The 27271-nt window shown below is 47.5% G+C and overlaps 1 protein-coding gene and 1 pseudogene across 8 annotated transcripts in view; both read left to right on the forward strand.

Moving 5' to 3' along the window:
• Window positions 1–27271, forward strand: part of LOC109698426 (beta-catenin-interacting protein 1) — a 134116-nt gene that overhangs the window by 44785 nt on the left and 62060 nt on the right. For 2 of the 8 annotated variants that reach the window (XM_074081415.1, XM_074081416.1), the window contains exon 1: window positions 21125–21516. The exons of the other annotated variants lie outside the window; for them this stretch is intronic. In XM_074081415.1, the coding sequence (XP_073937516.1) occupies window positions 21420–21516 (97 nt within the window). In that variant the 5' untranslated portion in view covers window positions 21125–21419. Of the gene's footprint in view, window positions 1–21124; window positions 21517–27271 lie in introns of those variants that run through there. 8 annotated transcript variants of the gene reach the window in all.
• LOC141424718 (small ribosomal subunit protein eS12-like) lies at window positions 15763–20065 on the forward strand (annotated as a pseudogene).

Consider the following 27271-nt stretch of genomic DNA (forward strand, 5'->3'; position numbering starts at 1 on the left):
CATGTGCATGCATACACATTCACTCATTGCCAGCTCAGTGGCCTGGAGCTACAACTGAGTCCCTGGGCACAGGTGGGGCTTTTTAGTCTCTTCCCCTAGATTGTAACATCTGGAATCAGGTGTTAGCAGCTGCCCTCCCCTCTCTCCCACTTTGTACCTGTAGCTCCCATCAAGGCCCCAAGCTCTGGGTGATGATGGTGTGTTCTCTGTTGCAGCTTGTCCTTATCATGATCACGGCACCCTAGCCTGGCTCATCTGAAGAAAAAAATCTGAAGTATTGCTGTGGCTTTATATTTCAACTAAAAATATATTGGAGAACAAAATTAACAATAAAGGTTTTTCATAGCTTGGCAGGTGAGCTGAGCTGGTTTCTCCCTCAGAGTCAGTGCAGTGCTCTGATTCATTCCCCAAGTCATGCTGGGGCCCTTCCCAGGCAGGCACAGGGAGGAGGGATGACAGCTCATTTGATGAGGCTGTGCCCTGGGCTAGAGCTCAGGGTTTTGAGGGATTTCCAGAACTGTTTTACCTTGGAGATTCTGAATCTTCAATTTCCAGGGTACCTCGTCATTTCTTTTTCTTTTTCTTTTTTTTTTTTTGGTGAGATGGGTTTGAACTTAGGGCTTCACGCTTGCAAAACAGGTGCTCTACCGCTTGAGCCACACCTCCAGTCCATTTTGCTCTGGTATTTTTTTTGGAGATGAAGTCTCACATCAGACCATGATCTTCTGGATCTCAGCCTCCCAAGTAGCTAGAATTACAGGAGTGAGCCTCTGGCGCCCAGCTGTGTCTTATCATTTTATGCTAGACACGGAGCACTCCATTGGTTTGGGGACCCTGCCAGCACCCAACAACATAAGGCTTGTTACAGAAGTCCCAAGAGAATATCCATCCCTTCTGTCTTCCTGTAAGTAGAAAATATATTGATATTCAGCTGTGGATTCAAATTTGGAAGCTGAAATCATTTCTGCTTCAGGAAATTTTGCTTTGGAAGCAGTTTCTAGAAATTTTCATTTCCACCCTTCACAATCCCATTTTAACTACTCTTCCACCCCCAGCCCTGCTTATTTACACGGACTCATTGCTTTTGTTCCCCCTTTTTAAAATTTTCGCTGGATGCCGGTGGCTTATGCCTGTAATCCTAGCTACTCAGGAGGCAGAGATTAAGAGGATCGTGGCTCAAAGCCAGCCCAGGCAAGTAGTTTGAGAGACCCTATCTCGAAAAAGCCCATCACAAAAAGGGTTAGTGGAGTGGCTCAAGGTGAAGGCCTTGAGTTCAAACTCCAGTACCATCAACAAAAAGAAGATAAAGATAATAATTTCCCTGGATGCTAGATGCTGTGGGTTCAGAACATGCGCAGGCAGGGCACAATTGCATCATTAAATCTTGAGTGTTGAGCTGGTGCATGTGTTCCCAACCGATCAAGAAGGTGAGGCAGAATTACTTGAGACTAGGAGTTCAAGGCCAGTCTGGGCAACATAGTGAAACATCCTGCTCAAAAAAAAAAACAACAAAAAACCTGGGGTTGGAAAACATGTTATGTGATCCAGCAGCCCATTGCAGTGGCCAGACACATGAGACCCCTCCGAAACATCTGAAAAGACCTTGCCCTGCCTTTCCTTGAATACCAACCAGGGTGAGGGACTCCCCTGTCAGGGGACTTATGTTCATCCCTATATTAATTTGGTCTGACTTTCTCTGTAACTTCCTCGTCCAGAAAGGCATTTGTAGCCACTGCAAGAAAGACAAAACTCACATAGAGATGCCTATTCAAGGGCCCATGCTAAGTAAATTAAGGGCAGACTCCACCCTCTACCTAGTTCTGGGCCACACTGCCGACCTTGCAGTTAATAGGCTTAGAGGCATAGGCATGCCCAGCCCCCAGCAAAGCTTGGACTGTGCTGGAAGGGAGACATCCACCAGAGCTATCTAACTCGTGTCTGTAATGGGAAGTAGACCATGTAAAATCAGTCAGGGACACTTCCATACTTGAAGTGAAAACACTGGGGACAGTGTTGGGGCTTTCAGAGTTCCTTCTGTGTCTGCTTTCCTGGGTACAGGTGCATGGTGCTGGTAATAACCCTAAGGGGCAGGATTGGGACTGCTGGGACATGCTGGGAACAGGGGTGGCTGAGCCCAGGGGAGTCCTGGGACCAGCAGGACTAAGAAGCAGAGCCCTCTCTCTTGTTGGTGTTTTCCAGGCCTGAGGGGGAGGGCAGTTGAGAATGAGTGAAGCGCTGCTTTCTGTCTCTGCAGGTAAATAGCAGCTGTGAGCATCCAGGCTGCTCCCAGCCTTTGAACAGAGTTCTTTGTCTCAAGGAAACTGATCTCCTCCATGGCACCTGGTCCAGTTGGTGGGGGGCAGGAGTCAACTTCCTAAATGGGATAGCTGTATGGGCCCCAGGGGACCTCAGCATACCCTGGAGCCTCTCATGTGTAGGGGTCTCTCTGGGTTGCCACCACCTCTTTCCTGGTAAATGAACTAGGCCCAGACTCACCAGGGAACCATTCAGAAAGTGCTCATACCCCTCTGCACTGTTCACTGAAAGAATTTGATCTTCTGGGAAACAGCTGGGTATTTAGGAGCTGTGAGAAGTACAGAGGGATGGCAACTAGTCCTGATTCTAATCACAAGGCAGGAAAGTAGACTAAATGCTTTTTGCAGTTATCCCATGACTTATATTCACTTTTCTCCTGGACACTGAAACCTCCTCCTCATGAATGCTTCCCAGAGGATCACCAGTGCCTCTCCTACAGGACAGGGAAGTCAGGAGAGCTATCAACTCAAAACCAGTCCCAGTCCGTCCTACACCCCAACACACTTCTGTCTGAGGCTCCAGGGAAGGAGGAGTTTGCAAAGCAGGTAGCCACCCATGTTTACATACCTTTGGGAGCCATGCCCCACCCTGTACAGCCCTAGGAGCTGACTTCAGACCCAGAGCCAAGACTCCTGGTCTTGGCCTTGACCATGCTGCTTCCATTGGAAGGAGGTGAATTTTCACAAACATCATACCTGCTGTGCTTTAAATATGACCTTCAAAGGTTCCTGTGTTGGAAACTTAATCCCCAAATCCACCTGTCAATGTTATTTGGAGAAGAGCCTTTGCAAGGTCATTAGGATTAGATGAAGTCATGAGGGTGAGACCCCCATGAAGGTTTTATGAGAAGAGGAAGACAGAGGCTGGCAGAGCGGCTCAAGTGGTAGAGTGCCTGCCTGGCAAGCACAGGGCCCTAAGTTCAAACTCCAGGAGCACAAAAAAAAGACCTGATCTAGCAGGATTGCTCTTGTTTCACCATGTGATACCCCTCTGCCATGTTAAAATGCAACAAGAAGGCCCTCATCAGATGCTGGTGCCATGCTCTTGAACTTCTCAGCCTCCAGAACCATAACCAAATGAGCTTCTAGTCTTTATAGATTACTCGATTTCAAGTATTTTGTTATAGCAATGGAACTATTTCCTATGCTATGTCCCAGTTTTAATAACACAACTGGTGTTTTTTGTATAGCACTTGTCTACAGGTGTGTAGCACTGCGCTGAGGCCGGCCTTGTAATGTGTGAGGTGAGTGTAATCCTGAACTACCTGACTGTCCATTCTGACTCTGGTTACTTACCTTTCACACACCTGAAGCTGATCATGCAGATCTAGCAGCTCACCTCCAAGCTAAGCTGGTTTTCTAGTAGTAGTTCCTCTTCTACTTTAAATCTTTTGGATGTATGCTGTTTGTCTCTACAGTATAAACATGTCTACATAGCTGGGAACTGGGGAGAAGGTTTTATAGTGGGAACTCTGGAGGCTGACCAGTGGGTTTGAAACCTGTGTGGCAACTGTGTGACTTGGGGTAGATGATCCAATTTACTGAAAAAAAGGGAAAAAATGAGAGCATCTATCCCATAAGGCTGTTGAGAAGTAATTAGATAAATTATAGACAAGCTTAGCAGAGTAGCCTGTGCACACTGGGTGGTCAAGACATAAGGTCATCATTAAGTCACTGTGGTGGGTGGCCCTTTGCCCCCTCTCTCTCTGTTCAAGGATTTGTCTGCAGCACTTGGGGAGGAGCCCAGGGCCAGGTCCAGTTAGGTGCTTATTAAACACTATTTGATGAGGATGAAAGAGCTGAGTGATTGCTTGGTAGAATCCAAGGCCAAGCTGCCTCCTCCTCCCCACCCCACAGAGCCTCTGCTTCTGCTAAGCAGCTTTGGCTTTGTGTAGAAGGTGGTTAATTGGAGCAGTGTCTCTCAGCCTTCCCCCAAGCCTGTGGAGCTGAGTGGGGGCCCAGATGGACTTTGTCATGATTGGGGAAGCAAGCAGAGCCCAGGGGTGGGAGCCTTGACTTCCAGGGACCCTCCTGCTCACCTTCTGCTTCAACTCCAAATAGAATCACAGCCAGGCAGGGAAAGGGATAAAATTAAATCCTTGATCATGATCAAGTGGTTAAAATAAACTGTCACAGCCAGAGGCTCCCTTCCCACTGCAGCGGGCTGTGCTTCAGAACAAGTAGGAGGAGGAGGAAGGTAGGCAAGCCATGTCCTGAGCACCCAGAAACCCCCTGCCTGTCCCTCCTCCACCACCAAATGGCTCCCAGTGTGGAGGCTGCCATCCACTCTGGATGGGGAGGCAGAGGCTTGCTGGGGCTGGAACTCCCCTCAAGTGTGGCTAAACTGGGGGGAAGGCAGGCCAGCCTGGGTTTGAATTCAGACTCTTATTAGTCATGTGTGGGTAATCTGTAATCTGGACGGTGGGAACAACCAAGATGCCTGCCTTCTTAGATGTCTGTGGTATGTTGAGGATGGGAGCACAGGGTGTAGAGTACAGTTTGCCTCGGGTTCAGGAAATAAGGGGATGTGTTGTATGCAGAGAATTTCAGAACAGTAAGATTGACTAAGGATCTGGTCTGATTTTTTAGGGGGGAGGTCCTCATGTAGGTGCTACTGTAACCCTGGGGCTAAGCGGGGCTGCTCCCAACCTTTGACCTCCCCTGTAGGCAGGAAACCCTGCTGCCTCCACTCACAGGGTCTTCCTGGAGCAGGGCTGAGTCCAGGCAGGTTGGTGCCAGAAACAGCTAGGTGAGGAGTCAGAGACTCATGCCTAAGATGCTCTATAGTCATGGGCAACGCCTCAGGCCTGGGGTGCCTTTGTGCCTCTCACAGCTTCAGAACAGGGAAAAGCTGTTATCTTTTCACCCTGGGCCCTGCCCTGCTTGAGGGGACCTTGGTGGCCTGAGCTGCTGTAACCTGGCAGGGGAGAGCCTGCAGTGCTTGCTGGGAAGTCTGCAGTGTGCTGAAGGCAGCACTGGGGGTGTACCTTGGCTAAGGAGTTAGGAAACTGAGGAAGGAAGCAAGGGGGTAGTAAAAATAGCCCTTTGTTTACCATAGGCTGAAATCCTTGTGTGTCCTTGTGAAAAAAGAGGAGCCAGAGCAGCAAGATACAAGATGAGTATCTGAAGAGGGAGCTGAGCATCCAGTGTGGACAGGCCTGGCTGAGCAGGAACAGGTCCACCTGTCCCTGCAGGGTCCCAAGGAGTCTCCTAGGTCACCTCACAGGCCAAGGCCTCTAGGGAGCTTTCTTGCACTCCTGGTTGTACTGAAACTAACTGGCAGTGATGGGAGATGCTGAAAGGACAAAGATAGACAAATATGCATGGAGTTGGGGACAGGTGTGCTGGGTGCTTGGATGGAGATGCACAACAGCCTCATTGCTTCTTTTCTCTAATAATTCTTCTTTTACTTTGCTTCTTTTCTCTTATTCTTTAAAACTTTGCTTCTAAAGTCTTTCTTCTTTTTATTCTTTAAAGTCTCTTTCCTTAGACTCATACTGTCCCATGTTTTCTTTAGCATAATCTCTCTTAGAGTCTTGGCCCTCAGACTTGCACTGTCCCATGTTTCCTCTAATCTCTATCGTAACTCAAGCAGCCAACCAATCAATCTATCCCCCATCAAAAAAACTTTCAATCAATCTCCATCCAAAAAACAAACCCCTGCGTCTTCTTTCAGTGAGTCTTTTATAGCCAGTGGTAAACAAGGAGGTGGAGCAACAGTTCTCGGGGAGGGGCATGACATTGTAACAAGAGAAACCTGCATTCCTACTTCTCTGAACAAACAACTTAGGAAAAGCAGCTGTGCTGCATTTTGCCTTTGCCCTCTTCTGCAGCTGGGGCCCTGCCAAACAGCCTACAGATCACTGAGCACAACTGTGCTTGTATCAAATTCTCATAGGCTTCTCATAATCCATTCCCCACAAAGGCCTCTTAAGTGGCCACTGCTGTGTTACCACAGGAAGACTGCTGCCAGACACCAGCCCAAGAACCCTGTAGTACCCTGGCAAGGGTCCTGCTGCTCCAGCCCACTTTTCCCTTCTCAGTTTAGGCTGCTACTGCCAGCTTGTCCTTTGGGAATTTGTAACCAGGGGTGGTCAACAGCTCAAGGGACTCTGGATTTTTCTCTGGCTAAACCTTCCACCCCTATGCCCATGCCCCATCAGAAAGAAGACCTGAGACTGCGCAGAGGCCATAACCCACCCTGGAAGGGGCTGCCTGGACTCTGCCCCTTAGAACCTCCCTCTGGAGTTCTGACAGCCTGCAGCTCATGCTGCTGCCTACAGAGGTGAGCCCTGAACTATCTGGCTAGAATCCAGGACCCTCCAGGCTCCTGGAGAGAACCTAGCCCAGCCTAAACCAGCTGGGCCCCTGCCAGGCCTGATCTGGTCAGGACCTGCAGATGCTGACAGCAGGAGACCTACTGTGCTGGGCTTAGAGGGCAGAGACCCAGCCCTGTCCTTGTGTTGCTAAGGATGCTGGAGGAGATTGACTTGGAAAAATCTTCGTCACCTGCAGGAGGCTGAGCCAGAACTGGCAGACCCAGCTTGCCTGCAGGGAGTGAAGCTGTCCCCGGAGCTTCTGCATCTGCCCATGGGGCTGTTCTTCCTGCCTTGTCACATAACTCATCTGAGAAATCAGGGAGAGCCGGGTGGCACAGATGCCTGTGGCTCTACATGGGGCTGCTGGTCCCTGGCTCCTGCTGGAGGACCCCAGGAAGTCACTTCAGAAGTAGAAAACAGGTGGAGACTGGTTTGTCAGGACAAGCCTGGGAGCTTGGGCTGGAGCCACCCACCCAGCCTGGTGGGATTCCCACTAATGCTGCTGGACTGTAGTTGCCAGGACCAGTTTGGAAACAAGGGGATTCGCCCTGCCCCTCCTCCTCCAAGATGCTGGGAGGATGAGCTGATGCTGTGTGAAGTGCAGAGAGGCTTAAAAGTTAAGCTCTGGAAGGTCATCAGGCTGAGTAGGAGGATGGGTGTCCTTTAATTAGTGTGACCCTAACTTGGTTTGGCCAGTGAAATGTTTGGAGCAGTGATGGGGAAGCTTCATAAGCCATTCTGAAATGCTCCATAAGCCATTCTGAAATGCTCCAGCAGTGACTGAGCAGGACTCAGCCTGGGTCCTGTCCGAGTCCTCGGCCTCTCAATGCTCCATGAGTGAGGAAGAAACCTTGTTGTTTGAGATCCAGAAGGTCTTGGGCCTTTTTGTTTCTGTAGCATAACCCACCTCCCCTGATTGCTTCAGAGATCTTTTGAGCCATTGAAGTCATGTGACAGGCCAACTCTTGCTGGATCAGACAGTAATCTATTCTGCTCCCAATCCAAGGGTTCCCTGAAAGGCTATTTGAGAACCACTTGCTTTTTATGGTATCAGAAGTCACACAAGTGGCCCAGCCTCCTCCCCCCACCCCGGGACATTGCAGCATAGTGGCTGCCAATGACCTTTAGGACTCAATATTCCCTCCCAAGGCCTTGGTGATCTGGCTCCTCTGACCCCTCATTGTTCTCCCTTGCTTATCTTTCCCCAGCCACTGTCCTCCCTCTGTTCTTCAGACATGCCAACCTTGTTCCCACCTCAGGGCTTTTCATTTTCTGTTCCCTTTGCCCAGAATGCGCTTCCACATAACTGAATGCCTCTCAGTTTTACAAAGTCAGCTCCATAGGCTGGCAGAGTGGCTCAAGTATGAGGTCCTGAGTTCAAATCCCAGTACCACAAATAAATAAAAAAAAAAAATCTTATACAATGTCAATGTTTGCCAGTGGCAAACCCCCACCAGCAAACCACACATATACAGTGGTCTTCACTGACCATTCTACTTTGCTTTCTACTCCCTGATACTATACCACTGATTTTTCTTTTTATTTGTGAATTTCTTTCTTTGCTTGTTTAGCTCTTTCTCCTCCTACTAGAGGTAAGCCAGACCTTGTCTGGCTCCTTTACTACTGTGTCCCCAGTACCTGACATGTCATGACTCTCCATAAAGCCTTGTTTTTTAAAAATAAAGCCTTGTTAAGTGACTGAATAATCGTGACCTTGAAATGGCTCCTCTGCTGAATCTGAAACTGGAGTTTTGGACTTAAGGCCCAAACTTTAGGGATTCCACATGCCAAGTCCAGCCACTCATCCATTTATGACAAAGAGGCATGTTGAAGGCAGAGAAAGGAGATTTATCACATGAGTTGGGACACACCGTGGGAAGAGGTAGAGTAAGCAACTCAGCCTACCTTCAGCCATCTTCAGAAGACAGACATGGGCTATAGGTTTAAGTAGACAAAAGAACTTGGGGCAGGGGACAAGGTATGCATAGCTAAACAGTCCCAGTTATAGGTGTATTCTAGTTAGTCTCAGTTCTTGTTCTGGGAGAGGTTTGGGTGTTATAATCTAGAGGGTAGTCAATCCAGAGGAGGGTCCACTGTTGGGGGTAGTTTCGGACCCTTGTTATGAAGATGTTATCATCTGTCTTTCCTGGAATCCAAGGTGATTGCAAAGTGACTGCAGAGAGGATGGCTTAGCGTAAAGACATACAAAATGGAGGAGAGATGCCATGCTTTTCTCTTATTGGGTCTGTTTTGGTTGGAGAATCAGTCCTGGGTTACTGAATGGGGCTCAGGGATTTGTACTAGTCAGGACTTTTTTGTTTGTTTGCTTGGAGAAAACCATCTCCAACTGGCTCACATTGCTGGGAGAATCTGAGGGACTCTCATAGGACTAAGGCAGTTGCCACAGGAACCAGGGCCTTGGGGACTGCAACTGGAAACTTGCGCTTCCTGAACACTTTCTCCTCAGGACCATCTCTTCTTGTTTCTCTGTGACCTTCCCTTCTGGTCTCTCAGCTCCCATCACAGACTGGCCTCTTCCTGCTGCAAGAAGTGGCTGCTGGCAATGCCTGTGGAAAGAAAGCTGCTTTCTCCTAGAGCCCAAAGTAATCCCAAGGTAGACTCTGATTGGGTGTGTTTGGGTCATGTGCTACCCAGTGGACCAATCACAGTGGCCAGAGATTAAGTCATATTCCCATAGCAAGTGGGGTGGCACTTGCTATTGAAAGTGGCATCATCACCAGAGCCCCCATGGGGGGGTACATTGGTGGTTCCTAAAAGAAAGGATGCTGTGTGGTCAGAGACAAGATGTCTACCACAGGGCTGAGGTGCTGGCTGAGCCCCAGAGGGTGAGAAATTCCACTGTAACATGCACTCTTGGGGCTCAGTCAGCCTGCCACTGGGAGGGAAATAGTTGGAGTAAGAAGGGAAGCCTCTATTTTTTTTTTTTTTTTGGTGGTACTGGGGTTTGAACTCAGAGCCTACACCTTGAGCCACTCCACCAGTCCTTTTTTGTGGTGTTTTTTTTTTGAGATAGGGTCTGCCTGGGCTGACTTTGAACTGTGATCTTCCTGATTCTCTGCCACCTGAGTAGCTAGGATTACAGGTGTGAGCCACCAGTACTGGGCTAAAGACTCTCATTTTGATCTCAATAAGAGGGTCCCCTTGCAGGGCACCGATAGCTCACGCCTATAATCCTAGCTGCTCAGGAGGCAGAGATCAGGAGGATCACGGTTTGAAGTCAGCCTGGGCAAATAGTTCACAAGGTCCTATCTTCGAAACTACCCAACACAAAAAATGGCTGGTGGAGTGGCTCAAGTGGTATAGTGCCTGCCTAGAAAGTGTGAAGTGAAGCCCTGAGTTCAAATTCCATACTGCCAAAAAAAAAAAAAGTCTTCTTTCACATGTGGATCTGGTGACATTGTGGTGGCATGTGGCTCTGTCTGCAGTGGCAGGCATCCAACAAATGAAAGACTGGGGAATGTTATGTATTCTCTCAGTCATGGTATACTAAGGGTCTGGGTCTGAGAAGTCTTACAGTAAAGACACCTATTTCCTGTAGATTTTCCCCTCACCTATTTGGCCACAGAACTTTTTGGATTTTTTAACTATTTCCTAGAACATAGCTTGAGGACTGCTGTGATGGAGGGAGAGTATTAGATAAAAAATCAGATGTCCTTGTTCAAGTCTGAGCTCTGCTGCTTGCGGGTTATGTGACTTTCCTGAGCCTCATAGATGATAATACTAAGCTCCCTAGGGTTGGGGTAAATGTGGAATGAGAACAGGTATTTGACAAGAATTTTATAAGCTGTGAAGTACTGTACAGATAACTGACAATTACAATTGGTTTAACCTGGAAAATAACATATACCTTGTTTACCTTACAAGGTAGTGTGACCCTAGGCATTGTGGCAGGTTCCAATCTCACAAGAAGATTCTGGTTTTATGAGTGCGATGAATGCAACTCATGGACAATGGAAGGTCAGAGTACGAAGAGCTTATTAAGAGAAAGAGCAAAGCTTACATGTGAGGTAGAGAGGGGTCCCAAGCAGGATGCCAATGAGTTTTGAGTCTGGGGACTTTTAACTTGCTTGATCCTGGGAATAGCTCATTTTCTATGATAATTAGGTGTGCAGAAAGCAGCATTTTGGTTGGCCATGCCCTTGATCTTCTGATCAGATCATGGTCTCATCTGTTTTCATTTAGGTCCTTCTTGATTTCCTCCTTTCCCACACACCTGAGTCCTGGTGGAGGGGGGAGTTTTGGGGGAAATGGGTTGTTAAGGGGGATGGTGTCATCTCTGCCATTTGTTGGCAGCTCAGGTTACAATGGAAGTTTCCTGGCAGCCCTTAATCCTAACTACACCTGCCTGATTTCAGCTAATCACCTAGTTTGTTCTCTCAGTAGGGATCCCTCTGTCACCAGGCTAGGATGACAAAGCAGAAGGAAGTTACAAAGTCCAGGACTGGCAGAGCCAGGTGACTAATAAGAGAGTACAGAGGGAAGGAGACTCCAGTCACAATGCCATGAAGAATAAAGACCCAGGAGAAAAGAGGAAACATTGATGTATAAACCCAGGGGAGGAGGCTGCAGAGCACCTGTTGCTACTATGCAGCTCACCTCTTCATAGACAGCCCACTTGTGCCCTGCTCACTCCCAGCCTCCCTTGCTCTACTCAGTGACTCTGCCTGGGGCAGAGGTGTCCCTACTAGTGTTCCAGGGCTGCCATAATGAAGGACCACGGATTGGGGGGGGCTTAAAAAAAACAGAAATTTATTATCTCATGGTGTGGAGCCTTGAAATCTGAAACCTAGGTGTTGGTAGTTGGCTCCTTAGGCCATAAGGGAAGGATGTGTTCGATGCCTCGCTCCTTGGCTTGTAGATAACCATCTTCTCCCTGAAACTCTTCCTATCTTTTAGCTCTGTGTGCGTTCATATCCTAGTTTCGTCTTCTTATAAGGACACTGGTCACACTAGCCTACCCTAATGGCCTCATTTTAACTTGATCACCTCTATAAAGACCGTGTCTTCAAATAAAGTCACATTCTGATGTTTTAGATATAAGTACTTTAACATACACATTCTGGGGGTATGGGGGGAACATAATTTGACCCATAACAATGGATATTCTCTCTAATGGGCGTTCCCCTCGGTCTCTCCAGCCCAACTCCTTGGCCGAAGAGCATGTGGATTATGGCCTGCCGGAAGAGAAAGCAAACCCCTTAATTGTGTTAATTGTCACAATACCAGATCTGCAATTAATATGCCTTGGGGACAAAGAGCAAATGCACTAATAGCACATAATTGGACTTCAGCTTCACCCTCAGCAGAGCTGTGCTGCTGAGCTCTGCTGTTTGTGCTCCTTTTCAAATTAGCAACAATGAACAAATTAACATCTATTTCCCCTTCACCCCACTCAGAGGGGAACTGTGGAGAGGCTTTGGCATGGGGATGGTTAGTGGGCCTCCTGATTGGGTCCTGTCCAGGCCTGGCCTTTGGGGCTATGGGCAAGGCAAAGATGTCAAAGTGCCTTTAGCTCCCTGAAGCAGGGGTGAGGTTTCCAGACCTTCCCTCAAGTCCTGACACTGTCACCTAACTGGGGCCTTGACATACCCCTGGCATGGGGATGCAGAGGTTCATATAATGGGGTGGGGGTGTTTTGTTTTTTGCAACATGGGGAACTCAGGTGGGACAGGGTTGAGTCACATTTGGAAACTTGATGCTCAGTTCTATAACCTCTCCATCCCTGGAGGGTGGGTGAGGTTCAAGGTCAAATGGCTGACTGCTGAAGAAGGGCAACAGGCCCTCTTTGGAGTCACAGATCAGGACTTCTGTGCTATCTTTTTTGTTGTTGTTTGGTTTTTGTTTCTGTTTTGTGATAGTATGTAGCCCACGCTGGTGTTGAACTTGAAATCTTCCTGTCTTAGGAAGATTCCCAAGTGCTAGGATTATAGGCATGAACCACCATGCCTGGTTTTCTGTCTCTTCTTCTGTGCCTCTCAGCATGCAAGCCTAGCTGCTTTGTGTTCCCATGGCCATAGGGACAGGCTATCTGGAGACTGTCCTGTCCATGCTTGCCTCCTCCCATGGGAAGGTGCCTTGCTCAGACCTGAAGGCTGGCATGAACTTCAGTCTCAACATGCAACATCCTCCACACAGCAGTAGGGCCAGGAAGAGCCTCCCCAACCCCACCATGTGTTTGGGGCTCCCACCCTTGTTCTTCCATCTACCATCACTCAAGCTAACTGCAGCACACCAGGGCTGACTGTGCCTCTGTCCTGAGGCCCAGTCGGACTTAATTCTCCCATTCATCACAGAGCCTAGCTGGGGTTGTCCTGCCAGAGGATGGAGTAGGGGTATGATTCACAGACTCCTTAGCGGCCCCTCCTCTCCCTTCCTGCCACCAGCTTGTCCCTGCCTTTTACGGCCTGGGTTGAGGACGAGGGCTGTCTCACTGCATTGCCTACTCGCCTTCCCCAGACCCCTCTGGGCCTCCTCCCCACTTTTGCTAAGCCAAGCTTTGGGAGGCTCATTGAGGATTCTTGGAGGACCTATGGCTGGTTGTCAGAAGACTGCCATTGTCAGACAGGCAGCTTTCTCATTTGCATCCTCTAAATCAATGCTCTAATGACCAGAGCCCCAGCACTGCAACTGGAATGAGGTGCGGAGAGATCAGGGGCTGAAGAGAGTAAAGAGGACAGAGAAATCACACTTAGCTGTGTGATTTTTGGGCAAACCACTTAACCTCTCTGGGCCCCCATGTCCTTCTCTGTAAAAGAAGGATAATAATTATATTCATTGTGTGGGATTGCTGTCAGCATGAAATCAGACAATGCATATAGCATGCTTTGTGTAGGGCTGGCTCACAGCAGACTGTGTGGGAGCTAAGTCTGTTATTTCTTGATCGCTTAGGGGGTATTTAATCTCTGCTACCCAGATGAAGAAGGAGGAAAAAGAGGTATCCCCCAAGGAAAAAAGTGAGCCGGAGGGCCAGAGTCTGGCTCTTAATTTTTTGTTGTTGTTGGTGGTGGTCAAACCCAGGGCCTCGCATATGTCAAGCAAGTGCTCCATCACTGGATGATCTTTTTATTTTTGTTGGACAGTCTTAATAAGTCACTCTCTGAACTTGTTAAATGGGGGTGGATAAAAACCTTTACCCAGCTGGTTGCTGGTGGCTCATGCCGTAATCCTAGCTTCTCAGGAGGCAGAAATCAGGAGGATCGAGTTTTGAAGCCAGCCTGGGCAAATTGTTACAAGACCCTATCAAAAAAAAAATCACGACAAAGGGCTGGTGGAGTGGCTCAAGGTGTAGGCCCTGAATTCAAACCCCAATACCACAAACAAAAACAAAAAAAACCCCTTCTACCCAGGAGATTACTGTGGTGCTCAAATGTACACAGATGGCCTTTGAAAAAATGGAGTGTACTAACAAACGTGAACTCTAAAGTGCTACATGACTGTTGTATTATTTACTTTTTATTTATTTAATTTTGTGGTACTGGGGATTGAACCTAGGGCTTCTTGCATGCTAAGCAAGTGCTCTACTACTTGAGCTACACCCTAGCCCTTTGTTTTTATTTATTTATTTATTTTTAGTATTATTATTTTTGGTGGGACTGGAGTTTGAACTCAGGGCTTTGAGCTTGCAAAGCAGATGCTCTATTGCTTGAGCCACACCTGCAGCACTTTTGTTTTGTTTTTGAAATAGGGTCTCACTACTTTTGCCCAGTCTGGCTTCAAACTCTCCATCCCCCTGTCCCATCCTCCTGAGTAACTGGGATTACAAGCATGCACACAGGAATTAGTTGTTATAGCTGTCATCTGCTTAGTAGATGGTAGGCTTACATCATCACCTTCATCATCATCATGACAGCACTTACCACTAGCTGGGCACCTGCCATGTGTTCCACACTTAGCTAAGCCCTTCCCATGCATCCTCTTACTTAATTCTCACAGTATCTAAAGGAGGCATTATTTTTATTGTTAAGCCCATTTTATAGGTGAGGAAACTAAAGCTCAGAGTACTTAAATTAGCCTTTCTGAAAGTTACTGGGGTCTGCCTGAATCAAAATCACTCATAATACAGTAAGACATTGCTTCTGTTTTGTTTATTATCTTTTATCTATTTAAGATGGGGGTCTTACTGTGTTGCCCAGGCTGGCCTGAGCTCCTGGCTCAGGGTTCCTCCCACTTCAGACTCCCTAGTAGCTGGGACTATGGGTTTGGGTCACTGTATGCCCAGCTCTTTGTTATTTTTTAATCACTCCATCCTGCAGTCTCCCCCAGTTCCAGGAAATCTGACAGACCTACGGGTCAAACCTAGGTGTCTTGACTCGGAGTTTGATGCTGTTTGCGCGGTGTTCAGACAGCATCTGTGCTTCTCTGCTGTGTTGGGGAGTTGACCCCATTTCTGCCCTGGATTTTCCCTCCTCTGTCTTCCCCCTTGGAGACCCAGCCCGATCCTTTTCCTCCAGGGAGTTGTGTGAGGATATAGTACATTGCATTTGGTGTTGCATCCTCAGAGGGCATGTGTGTGACACATGGTGCACAGGGTGTATTATTTCCACTGCAGAATAAAATAGCTGCCTCTCTCCTCCACCACACACATCCAAAGAGGGGAGGCAATAGACGGTGTGCTGCCACTGGTTTGCAGTACAAGGGAGGGAGGGAGGAAGGTAGTGAGCTTAAGAAGGAAGTCTGAGTCTTTGTCCCGCATTTGGGGGTAAGGAAATAAGCTGCTTGGTGTCTGTGGGAAGATGAGGTTTTCCTTCCTTGGTAATTTTGGCTGGCCAATGATAGTTGATGCTCATGTGTGGGATTTTCTTTGTTCCTTTGCAAATGCAGGGGCATAGAAAATACTAGAAAGAGTCTGAGACAAACCCACAAGTCCCAACTGATATCCTGGAGATCTCAAGGATAGAGGTTTCTGCCACTGATGGAACAGCTTCAAACTCCAAGCCATGAACAAAATAAGTAACGAACGTAATGGCAAATGTTTAATCCAGCATGGCTATCATGCTCTCTGCTCTGTGCTCTCAGATCATCTGTGTCTCACAGCCACCCAGTGAGGGGGTGCTGAGATTGGAGAGGTTAAGAACCTTGTCCAAGGTCACAGAGGTAGAATGGCACAAATGGCCACAGGGGAGAAATATTCCTCCATAGGACCTGAGAAGTATACACTGGTATGTCCACACAAGGGAGAACTATGCAGGTATGAAAAGGAATTATGTCTGTATACTGTGATGGAGCCATCTCTAAGATTTCTCTCTCTCTCTCTCTCTCTCTCTCTCTCTCTCTCTCTCTCTCTCTCTCTCTCTCCATCTCTCCATCCAGAGCTTCCCACATGCTAGGAAAGCACTTTACCACCGAGCTACACCCCACCCTCGGCCTAGGATATTTTCTTAAGTGAAAAAAGCAAAACAGCAGGTGTGATATGCTGCCTTTTATTTAGAAAAAAAAAGAGAAATATAATTTAAAAAAAAACAAAACACGTTGCTTATGTTGGTGGCTCACACCTGTAATCATAGCTACTTGGGAGGCTGAAATCGAGAGGACTGCAGTTTGAGGCCAACCTGGGCAAATAGTTCAAGAGACCCCCCCCCCATTTCCAAAGTAACTAGAACAAAAATGGACTGGAGGTGTGGCTCAAGCAGTAGAGCACCTGCTTTGCAAGTGCAAAGCCAAGTTCAAACCCCAGTCCCACCACCACCACCACCAAAAAACCAAAAAAACACCATGGAAAGATAAGTTAAGCTAGGTGCCAGTGGCTCACACCTGTAATCCTAGTTACTCAGAGGCAGAGCTCAGGAGGATCGCGGTTCAAAGCCAGCCTGGGGCAAATAGTTCTCTAGACCCTATCTTGGAAAAAACCTGCTCTTTCCCAGTCACAGCCAAGTTGCACGGAGGAGACCTGGGTGCTTTCAAGATTTGGCTTTACCTGCACCGCTGCTGCCGTGACCGAGGAAGACATTGCTGCTTTACAAGAGGTGCTGAAGGCTGCCCTCATCTACGAAGGCCTAGCACATGGAATTTACAAAGCTGACAAAGCTTTAGACAGGTGCCAAGCCCATCTCTGTGTGCGTGCATCCAACTGTACTGAGCCCATGTATGTCAAGTTGGGGGCCCTGTGTGCTGAGCACCAAATCAGCCTCATTAAGGTTGATGACAAGAAACAAGGGGAATGGGTAGGCCCTCTGCAAAATTGATGGAGAAGGAAAACCCTGTAAAGTGGTTGGTTGCAGTTGTGTGGTGGTTAAGGATTATGGCAAAGAATCTCAGGCCAAGGATGTCATCAGAATACTTCAAATGCAAGAAATGAGCAAATAATATTTTTGACTCAAAAAAAGAAAAAAAGAAAACCCATCTGGGTTGTGGAGTGATGGAGTGGCTCAAGGTATAGGCCCTGAGTTCAAGCCCCAGCACTGAAAAAAAAAAAATATATATATATATATGTAGTATAACTATTAAACAGAAATACTTTGAAATTTTATAAAAAAGTAAGGAAGTGTGGATAGAAATTGGTTGAACCCAGGTCTGTCCAACCAGAAATCTTGTTCCTAATCACACTGTTATTTTTCCTGTCATTAATTATTCCTTGTGGCTGGTGGCCCTGGGTTTGATCCCCAGCACTGAAAAAAAAAGAAAGAATGAATGAAGGAAGGAAAAAGAGAAAGTCAAAAGAGAAAAGAAAGAAAAGATTTACCCCTTCTAACAGCAGTGAAATGACTGGCCAGGTCACCAGAAAGCACAGCCTGGAGGGACCTGGCACTTTCTGGGATTCTAGGCGGTCTGGGTGGTGGTTTTGGGGCAGAGACTTTAGGTCTTTCAGGAATTGTAGTCAGCTGCTCTCAGGCAGATTCTCTTGCCCTCCCATTGCAACCCTGAAGTGGCTTTGTTCCTGAGCACATCATTAGGAGAGTGCCTATAATAACTGCTTACCTGCCCACGAGTCCATTCCACAAGCCCTCACCAAGTGCACACTGTGCAAAACAGTAATAACACGATAGCATGCCCATCTGAGAATGGCTCTGCACGCTGGCCAAGACCCTTCCTGCCTGCGACTTCACCTCCTCCTTGAGGCTACCCTGGACCTGGGAATGAAGTCCCCAGCTGGGAGCCTAGGCTCCTTGAGACCTGCCTCCTACAATCTTGTACAACTGTAGGGAGGGCAGTCAGAGCTGGAGGCCCTGTCTCCTAACAGCTCACTAGCCAGCTCCCAGCCAGGGATCCTGGGTATCTGTGGGGGCATTTCAAATTCGGGCTGAAGTTCTGTGTTGGGCTCAGACACATAGGAAATTGAGTCCCCAGGAGTCCTGCTCTCTAGCAGTGTGCTCTTAAGCAAATCTGACATTCTCCAACGCTATAAAACAAGAACAACGACAATCCCTTCTCTAAGGGTTGCTGCAGGCTAAAGCCTATGTCATTTGCAGGTAAAAAGGGTGTCACATAGGCTCTTGTTATTAGCAAGAGTACTTTCATAGGGTGCAGAGTCTTGGAAAATTTTGTGTCCTCTCCACTTACTGCTTCTTATTCAGAAGTTCAAGTCTTCCTTGACCCGCTAACAAAGCACTTCTGATATCATCCTTAAGCCATATTCCCCTGATAAGGATGGGCTTGGGTGATGCTCCTTCTCACCTGCTCAGGGCCCCGGATGTTGCCTCTGTGAGCAGCTTGCTCAGCTCAGACAAAACCTCTCTCTCTGCTCCCCCTAAGTCCAGATCAATCCCCATCTCAAAGCCCTTTTAAGGACTAGCAATCCATCACAGGGGAGATCTTTGAAAAGTACCAATATGGCTGAGGCTATTGTCAGACAGGCCAGAAGTCAAGTTTACTGTCTTCTCTGGCTTCTAAGATTCTGAGTTTTGCAGTTGGATCAACTCTCATGTGGGCAGAATCTCAGCATGTGCAGGTTGCCCTGAGCTCACCAGCCGTCTGTCTGCCCCACCTGCTGTTGGGCCTTTTTCATCTACCTCTTTGTTTCTCTAAGGGACAATGAGGGTGAGAAGATAAAGGGATCAGGATTCTAGCCACTGAAGAGCTTTTGTTTGTGTTTTTAATAGAACAGAATACATTAAAATTTCCCTCTTGGCATCAGCCTATTGACTCCAAACATAGCTTTGAGATTAGACCTTTCTGATTTTGTGTTCTGTGAATCTCAGAAGTACCTGGGAAACCTGCAGCGTTCATTTTTTTTAATCTCCTAAGGTGTGAGCACAACAACAACAACAATAATAAAACTTACACAGCAATTCATTGAGTTCATTGCTGGGTATTTATTGAGTACCTACTTTGTGTTTGATTATATGCTAGGAGCTCAGAAGCCTCCTACCCCTCTACTCCTGAGGGAAGGAGAGTCTACCATCTATTTAGACATGCTATATATCTCATCTCACACTATATGTCAACTCTGGGAAGAGGGTAATGTTACTTCATTTCACAGGTGAGGAAAGAGACGGGAAATTCCATAACTTATCCAAGGTTGCTTGTAGTAGGGGAGCCAGAATTCTAATCCAGTTCTGTCTGCCTGTACTGTCTGGTTTATTCCCACTAGAATACAGTGGGGAGGAGGCAAGGGCTAGATGGATCAGTCAGTGGAGACCCAGAGGCAGCAGATTACAAAGCCAGAGCCCCATGGCTAGAGCAGGTGGGGTTCGGGAGGGAGGATCTGCCAAGGAGGACTTCCTGAGGGAGGTAGTCCTGAGGCTCAGGACAGGGTGTGGAAGGATGTGTCATGTGATGTTGGCCCTGGGCAAGAATGAATTTGTATGAAGTCCATGGTAGATAGCACATCCTGAAGCCAGCTGGGTGGCACCTGGGGCTGAGGGGTGGGAAGCCCCATGGAGCTGTCTAGGCTGATGAGAACCAGAGCCAGGGAGGGACAGAATCCACAGCAAGGCTGGCAGCCAGGTGCATCCTTTGCTGGCAATAGTGTCAAGGGATGGCCTGGAGATGGTGGGGACCAGCAGGTGCCTTTTGGGAGGGGATGGCAAGGAAAGGACAGACATCACCAGGATGGAATCCACAGGCTTTTGGGGAGGATGCTTGTGGGGAGAATTTCGATTGTGGACTGTTATGAATCACTCCCTCCCTCAGATCACAGCACAGCCCTATTCACAACTGTTCAAGGTCTTCCTGTTGCTTGGAGGATCAAGTCCAAGCCCCTCATCCTGTCATCCAGAGGCACCTCACAATTTGGCCTCAATCTACCGTTTTGGGCTTCTTGCCCAAACTGCACCAAACGAATCCTCTGTTCTCCACACACCATGCTCCACCCAACCTCCAGTGCTGCCTGCCCACCCCCAGACCCTGAGTTGGTCTCCATAAACCCCATCAGCAGCAGGACCTTGCCCCAAACCTGGCCCTTCATAGTCGCTGGTATCTCTTCCAGCACAAGCTTGAATAATTAAATGTTTTATTTCTACTGAATTTTTTGCTGTTGTTGTGTCATTAATGTGACTGTCCTGCCCTTGAGGGCCGATTCTTCTTTTTACAATGCTTACCTGTCTCAACTAGGGAAGTCATTTCATTTTCCAGACTTGGTTTGCTCATCTGAAAACGGAGCCAGTTTAAGTATGGAGGGCATAGTGCCCGGCTCACTGAAAGCCTAGCCAAGACTGCTTCAGTCCTTTCCTGTAGTGTGGGGTGGTCCCAGGGGCCCAGCAGGACATAAGGGAAAGGGGAGGACCCCAGACATCCCTGTAGGGCTCATCCCATGAGAAGGGCTCTTCTTTATCTATTGGGACCTCTGCATTTCCAAGGGACAGTTAGCATCACACAAAGCGCACTAAGGTCATTCAGAAAACCGATGCACACGAGCAGTCTTTAAAAGGCCACGAACAGATTTTTTTTCAGTGAATTCAGGACTCCTTGGGGGCAACCCCTACCCAAATCCCCCAGTGCCAGGGTTGGTTCAGCGTGGCACGTGCTACCCCTCGCTGCACTGTCTACCGAGCGCGGTTAGCTGACATCGTGTCCTTGAACCCCTTTCACGACCCCTCGAGTTCCCTCGCATCACCTCCACCTAGCAGAGGAGGTTCTAGGAGGCGAGGTGACTTGCCCGAAAGTGACAAGAGTGCTGGCTCTTAGAGGCCCTGGGCTGCGCTCTACCGTCGGGATCTGCAGCTCTGGGGGGTGGAAGGGTGGGAAGGACAGATCTTTCGGGTTCGAGAAGGGAGGTGCGGGGCCGCGGATGCCGCCCGCCCGGGAGCGCGCGTGGCCCGCGGATGCGCGTGGGGATGGGAAGTTGATGCACTCGGGAGGTGGCCGGGGGTTAACGGTTGCGTTTCTCCGGGGCCCTCCCGGCTGCTGGGGAGCCAACCCCCGTGCGCATCCCCGCAGATGTGCGTGCGGGCTCCGCAGGCGGGCCCAGGGGCGCGCGCACGCTCCCCGTGTCCGCCGCGCGCGCCCTCGCCCAGCCTCCGGGCTCGCGCGCTCCCGGACTCGCCGCGCTCCCGCGCGCGCCGCGCGTCGCTCCCCCTCCCCGCCCCTCCCGTCGCCACCCCGCCCCCGGCCGGGTACCCTCGCCGGACCGGAGAGAGAGCGCCGCCGCCATCTTAGTTGCTGCCGCTGCCTCCAGCGAAGCGGTGCTCTGAGGAGGGAGGGCGCCCGCGGCGGAGCGCGCGGCCCAGCGTCACGGCGGCCGCGGCGGCGACTCCTCCTCGGACTCCGGTGTTCGCCGCGCCACGAAGCAGCCGGTCTCGGGCTGCCAGGGCCCCGCTCGCCGTCCCGCGCGCCTCCTTGCCGTTCCCTCTGCCGCCCAGGGCCGGCCGCGGCGCCGGGAGCCCGAGCGATGCTGCGCCGCCCTGCGCCCGCGCTGGCCCCGGCCGCCTGGCTGCTGCTGGCCGGGCTGCTGTGCGGCGGCTGCGGCCGCGTCTGGGCCGCGAGAGGTAAGCGTCGGAGCTGGGCCGGGCCGCGGGGGTTCGGGCCCCGGGTGAGGGGGTCAGGTCAGGTGGGGCGCGGGGTCCAGGTTTGGGCGTCGCAGGACGTGGGCACGCGCTGCGGATGCCCCGGGGAAAGCGGTCTCGGTCCTGGGCGGGGCACCTGGGCCGTCCCCATTGCACCCCAAGGGTGGTGGCTACGCGGACTTGGGGTACTTGGGGAGCAGATGGTCCGGGGGGGTCGGGCCGTGCACCCCCCCGGCGGGTGCTGCGACGTGGGTTGCGTGCTCAGATGCGCATCAAACTGGGGGTGCACGCACAGTTTTTGGCGTGTGCTTACATAAGCGCCCACTCCTCCGCAGCCCTTTTTGCCGAGATCCCGTTTTTTTTGCTGCTGCACGGTGGACACCACGACTTTGCCCCTTTCTGCCGCCTCCCCGAGTCTTTTAAACGTTGTCTGTTTCCAGGCGAGTGGAGGCTGAAACTTCTTGCTCCCTCCCTCTTTGCCTCCCTCCCACCTTTTCACCCAAAGGTGAAATCGTGATGAGGTTCGCGATCGAGGCTCCCCCTGGGTGGGAAATGTGCGTTTCCTGCAGTTTTTCTGACGGTCATGTGGATCGTGCCGGGCTCAGGTGGCCTCGACGCTAGAGAATCCCCTCTGATGCCTTGGGGTTGTAGGGCCGAAATTATTGTATGGTGAGAAGGCAAATAATACTTACCAGTAAATTGAGTGTTTGTTTTTTAACCTTCATCCAGTTAACCTTTTAAACGTTACGTGCTCTGATGATGACCGATCCTGCCAACGAAAAGCTTACGCATTGCAGAGATAGGCAGGCTTCTGAATGCACCTTGAAATCGTAAACATCTTCCCCTGGCCTTGGAGCAAAGTAATCTAGGTGTAGTCTACAGAGTACTTGAATCTGTTCTTCTGATATATATTTTTTAATCAAAAAATTTTGAGGAGAGGATTGATAGAAGCCTGGACGAAGTGGTCATATTCCAATTTAGCAAGCTTTAAAAAAAAATTCTTGTTTCCTCCTCGGCATGACATCCAGAGGGAAAGAAGTGTGGTGTTCACCAAGTAAAGGGCAGAAGAGGCTACATCTTTTGTTCCAGCCAGGATGATAAACTTTGAATACTTTCTGTGCCACGTCTGATGTTCTGTTCACTCTTGTCAAATTCAGATCTTAGCACTAAGTATCTAATTCCCCTCTATTTGACTTTTAAGTTACATCAAACCCAGTTTGAAATGTTCTTTCCACATGTGACACAGGTCCGAAAGTTGAATATAGCCAAGGAAATATGTCAGTTTTGCTTCTCTTGGGAAAAACCCTTACATTGAAAAAAAAAATGTGTATCTATATCTATATTGTACATACAAATATGCATAGATTTTGGGGCGCAGATAAAATATATTTAGTCAGTGATAACATTTCTTGTTAAACTCCGTGCTTTTAAAGTTTGCCCATATACCTACATTTGGGATGCATTATTTAAGTTCTTTGGTTACTTAAACAGTTGGCATAAACATAAACTCTTGAATATCAGGGTGGACTGGCACGTCGATGGGAAGTTGGGTTGGATAACCTGTGTCACTTGTGATCTGCTGGCTTTCTCGGTGCAGTTACAGTGCTTCTGGATTCTTAAGTCTTCAAAATAAAACATTTAAACATCAGTTATTCTCTTGCATTTGTTTTTTTCAAGTTGCGGTTAGAAAATGTCTCATGAACATTGTATGGAATGCTAGTAAGGCAATTTCATTTTGAAACGTTACAGTTGAATTTTATATATGGAGGGAGGCACTTTCTGTGGGCTCATTTGAAAAGGTGATCATTTTCCTAACATATGGGTTGGCTTTTTCCCTCCCTTTCTGGGCTGGGGATGGAACCCAGCTTTGTGTGCCATGTGAGGCAAGCCCCCGTCACCGTGATACACTCCCAGCCCAATAGCTGAGGTTTTTTAATTGATGCAAGACAGAATGACAAGAAGGGCTGCTCATGCTCCAGCTACCTTGAGTGATTATTAATGGGATAAAGATACATCTAAACTGCTGGAGAAATGATAGATTTCCTCATACAAATTGCATTTGAGCCAGGCACCAGTGACTCACGCCTATAATCCTAGCTACTCAGGAGGCAGAGATCAGGAGGGTCCTGGTTCGAAGCCAGCCCAGGCAAATAGTTCATGAGACCCTATCTTGAAAAACCCTTTACAAAAGTAGGGCTGTTGGAGTGGCTCAAAGTGAAGCCCTGAGTTCAAGCTCTAGTACTGCAAAAAAAAAAAAAAAAAAAAAAAAAGCATTTGATTATTAATTATTCTGTAGAGAACCCAGAATTTCAATTTAATTATAGTTATAGTTCTCACAAAACATCAAGTAAACCAAAATATGAGAAGCATCCTTTGCTTGTCCCGGGGGGTCATGTGGGCAGGTAACCTGCCTTCCCTCTAGTAGTGTGGCCAGGGAAGATGGTCAGGAAATGAGATCTGTATGAACATTGGAAAGGTCGGTGCACTCATGCAGTGCATTTCAAAGCCAAATAAAGAATACGTACTGTTATTTTTGTAGTCTGCACACGCATTTCTCAGTACCTAAAACTGAAATATTAGTTGTTTTTGGGCTTAAAAACCAAATAATAACCAATATAGGTAATGTACGATATGGGCTCCTAAGCCTGTCTCACCATCCTGTTTGAAATGTCATCTCTCTCCCCTGCTTTGCTGTTCCAGTTTCCCATAGCACTTGCCCATTCTAACATGGTTTGTTACTCACCTGTGTTGTTTACGGTCTCCCCTCAGTTATACTCAGAGGTGGAAGGGGATTTTGTTTGCAGAGAGATCTCCTCAGTAGCAAACATTAGGCACAAAATATTTGTTGTATGATCAAATGAATGGACGAAGAAGTATATTTCTGTTTGGACAGCATAGTATTTTTACATACTAATTTTCACCTGACAGATAAATGGTATATTTTGAAAAAAACACTGCAGACATGCATTAGAGCACAACACAGGTTTAAATTCTGCAGTGTGAATATGAGAATTCATTGGGAGCTAATTTTTCAAGGATCCAGTTTTGTTGGTGGCAGTGTTGGGGATATTAAATCATAAAAATCTGGCTGAGTCTTTGAAGTCTGTAGCTACTTTTTTGAGTCTGTTTTTCAAGGTACTGTATTTCTCAGATTTTTTAGAAGATGGTTTCTTCATTACCTTATGTATTAGATGTAGCTTTGAGGGAAGAATGTCATTTGAATGGTGACTTAAATATTACTCTTTGTCTACTTTAATTTTTGTTGCCTCATTTTTTATGTTGAAAGTAAACATTTCTGTAGGAGATCGATAACCACTGAAAAAATAAAGAGATATCACTGGGTGTGTTCCAGTTTAACGGGAGTCTTCACTTAGCTGGAAATTCATCCTATGGTGTGTGCTTTTGAGAGGAAAAGCATAAAATCAAGCAGTCTCAGGAATTCTTTTTCTAATGAAAGGAAGAGGAGCTGATACACATATTATCTGTGTTGGTATTATTTGATTTTTACACCATGTTTTATAACATTTTGGTTTTGGATATGAAAAATATGACCCAAAATGGAGTTTTCATGAAATACAACATTTTTACATTGTAATTAGAAAATGCTGTAATTTCCTAACACTGGTTTCAAGACTTGGTTAAGCTTATTAAAAAATGTCTGAATGTTTAAAATGAGGAATCTGAGATTTTACACTAAAAAAAAAGATTGAATTGAATTATTTTTATTGTTGCTTTCTAAGACAGGAAAATGCAATTTTTTTGGTTAGTGTTTTCTTTTACAAGAATTGAAACAGCATTAAAGACTCTGACCCATCTGTTTCTCATGGTCCCAGCTGGGTTTCAGATCATCATAATTTGCTTTTTCTGTGGTCTTGATTTGACAGGAACAGAGTTGCTTAAAGAAAAGCTGTGTCTTTATAAATGAAATTTTGAAGTATTGATTTACTGTAAAATATAGGTTTAAGTAGAGTATCAGGACTCAAGACTGGTGGAAATGATTTATGCAAAGTCATGTTCTTGTATTGTTAAAACAAAAATAAACAAAACACACAGGAGAACCTCAAAAGTGTCACTGACACCAGCAGAGGCTGTGAGAAGACCACAGAAAGGAACTCATGCCGTGTAGCCCCTCTCTGTCGTCTTTTCTGTAACAGTCTCTACCACCTTGGAATTGGAGTGCCACACTAAATTGTCCCCCATCTCTCCTATGTGTGTTTCTTTCTTTTCTTTTCTTTTTTTTTTTTTTGGCATGATTCTGGAGCTTGAACTCAGGGTCTCATACTTGCTAGGCCAGAGCTCCCAGCCCTCCTCTATGTTTAGCCATTTTTTTGCTCATTTTCTCATTTAGCTTTGGGTTGATATTATTAGATTAAATTTTTCACAAGATCTGTTGCTAAGTTTTCTGGTTTTTTTTTTTTTAAAGGTTCTCGGCAAAGATTCAATTACTTCAAAGTAACTGACTTTGGAACATCTGAAAAACCTATAAAGCACATTGGAGGGTTAGCTTCTTTCTGTCCTAGAGCCCCAGTAGGGAGTATGTGGTAGCAGCTAGGAGGAGACATTAGTGTTTCCCTTTTTACCTTTTTGGTCAGACACCTGTTTGGGACCAGTCTGATTCTCGGGTGAGAAGAAGAACTATGGGCTCTTTTTTTCTCAGGTCTTCCTCCATCTGTATTTTCTTTTCTCTTTTTGTTGTTGTTGCTTTTGTTTGTTTTTGGGTGCTGGGGATCAAACCCAGGGCTGCACTCATGCTAGGCAAATGCTCAACCCTTAACTCATTTTTTAGGACAAAAGAAGGTCACCTTTACCCATTTTTTTTTAAAAAAAACAGCTTTGTTGGGATATAATTGACACACCATAAAATTTATCCTTTCATGTTGTACATTTCAGCGATGTTAGTATATTCATAAAGTGGTGTGGCCATCACCACTGTCTAATTACAGAATATTTTCAGCACCTCCGAAAGGAACCCCGTATGCACCGGTAGTCACTCCCCATCTCTGTCCCCCATTCTCTGACAGCCATTGATCTATGCTTTATGAATTTACTTATCCTGAACATTTCATGTTGATGTTCTCATATGATCTATGGCCTTTTGTGACTAAGCTTTCACTTAACAGTATTTTCAAGGTTCATCCATGGCATAGCATGACTGAATAATATTCTTTTGTATGCCTATACCACATTGCGTCTATCCGTTCATCAGTGATGGATATTTGGGTTATGTCCACTTTGTAGCTATTTTGAAAAATACTGCTGTGAACATCTAAGTACAAGATTTTGTGGGGTCATGTTTTCAGTTATCTTGGAATATACCCGGGGGTGGAATTCATGGGTTTGTGGCAATTGGGTCAACGTTAGACTCTAAAGGGCTGCGCCATCCTGGGCCCTGTGACTTCCGTAATCACTCACGGAGCCAACATGGATTCCCAGTTGTCTTAAGTTTTCTTAGTAGAGATTTAAGTTGCTGGTATTTTCCTACTCTGAGGGCAAAGAGGCATTTTGTCCATCAGTTCCTCTATCAGTGGTGTCTCCTGTACCTACTACCCAGGACTTTGGATTGAGCTGGGAGGAGCCTTGAAAGAGCAGCCCTCCCGGTGAACCAGAGCTTCTTCCCTTGCTCCTGACAGTTGATCGTGGTTTGTTTGAATTTCACTGGTGCTGGGCACTAGCTTACAAAGCAACCTTTCTCCTAAAAACTCTGCTTGAGCCTCTGGTCCTCTTCCCTCAGGAATGA

Source organism: Castor canadensis, chromosome 7, assembly GCF_047511655.1.
Source record: "Castor canadensis chromosome 7, mCasCan1.hap1v2, whole genome shotgun sequence".
Classification (NCBI taxonomy): Eukaryota; Metazoa; Chordata; class Mammalia; order Rodentia; family Castoridae; genus Castor; species Castor canadensis.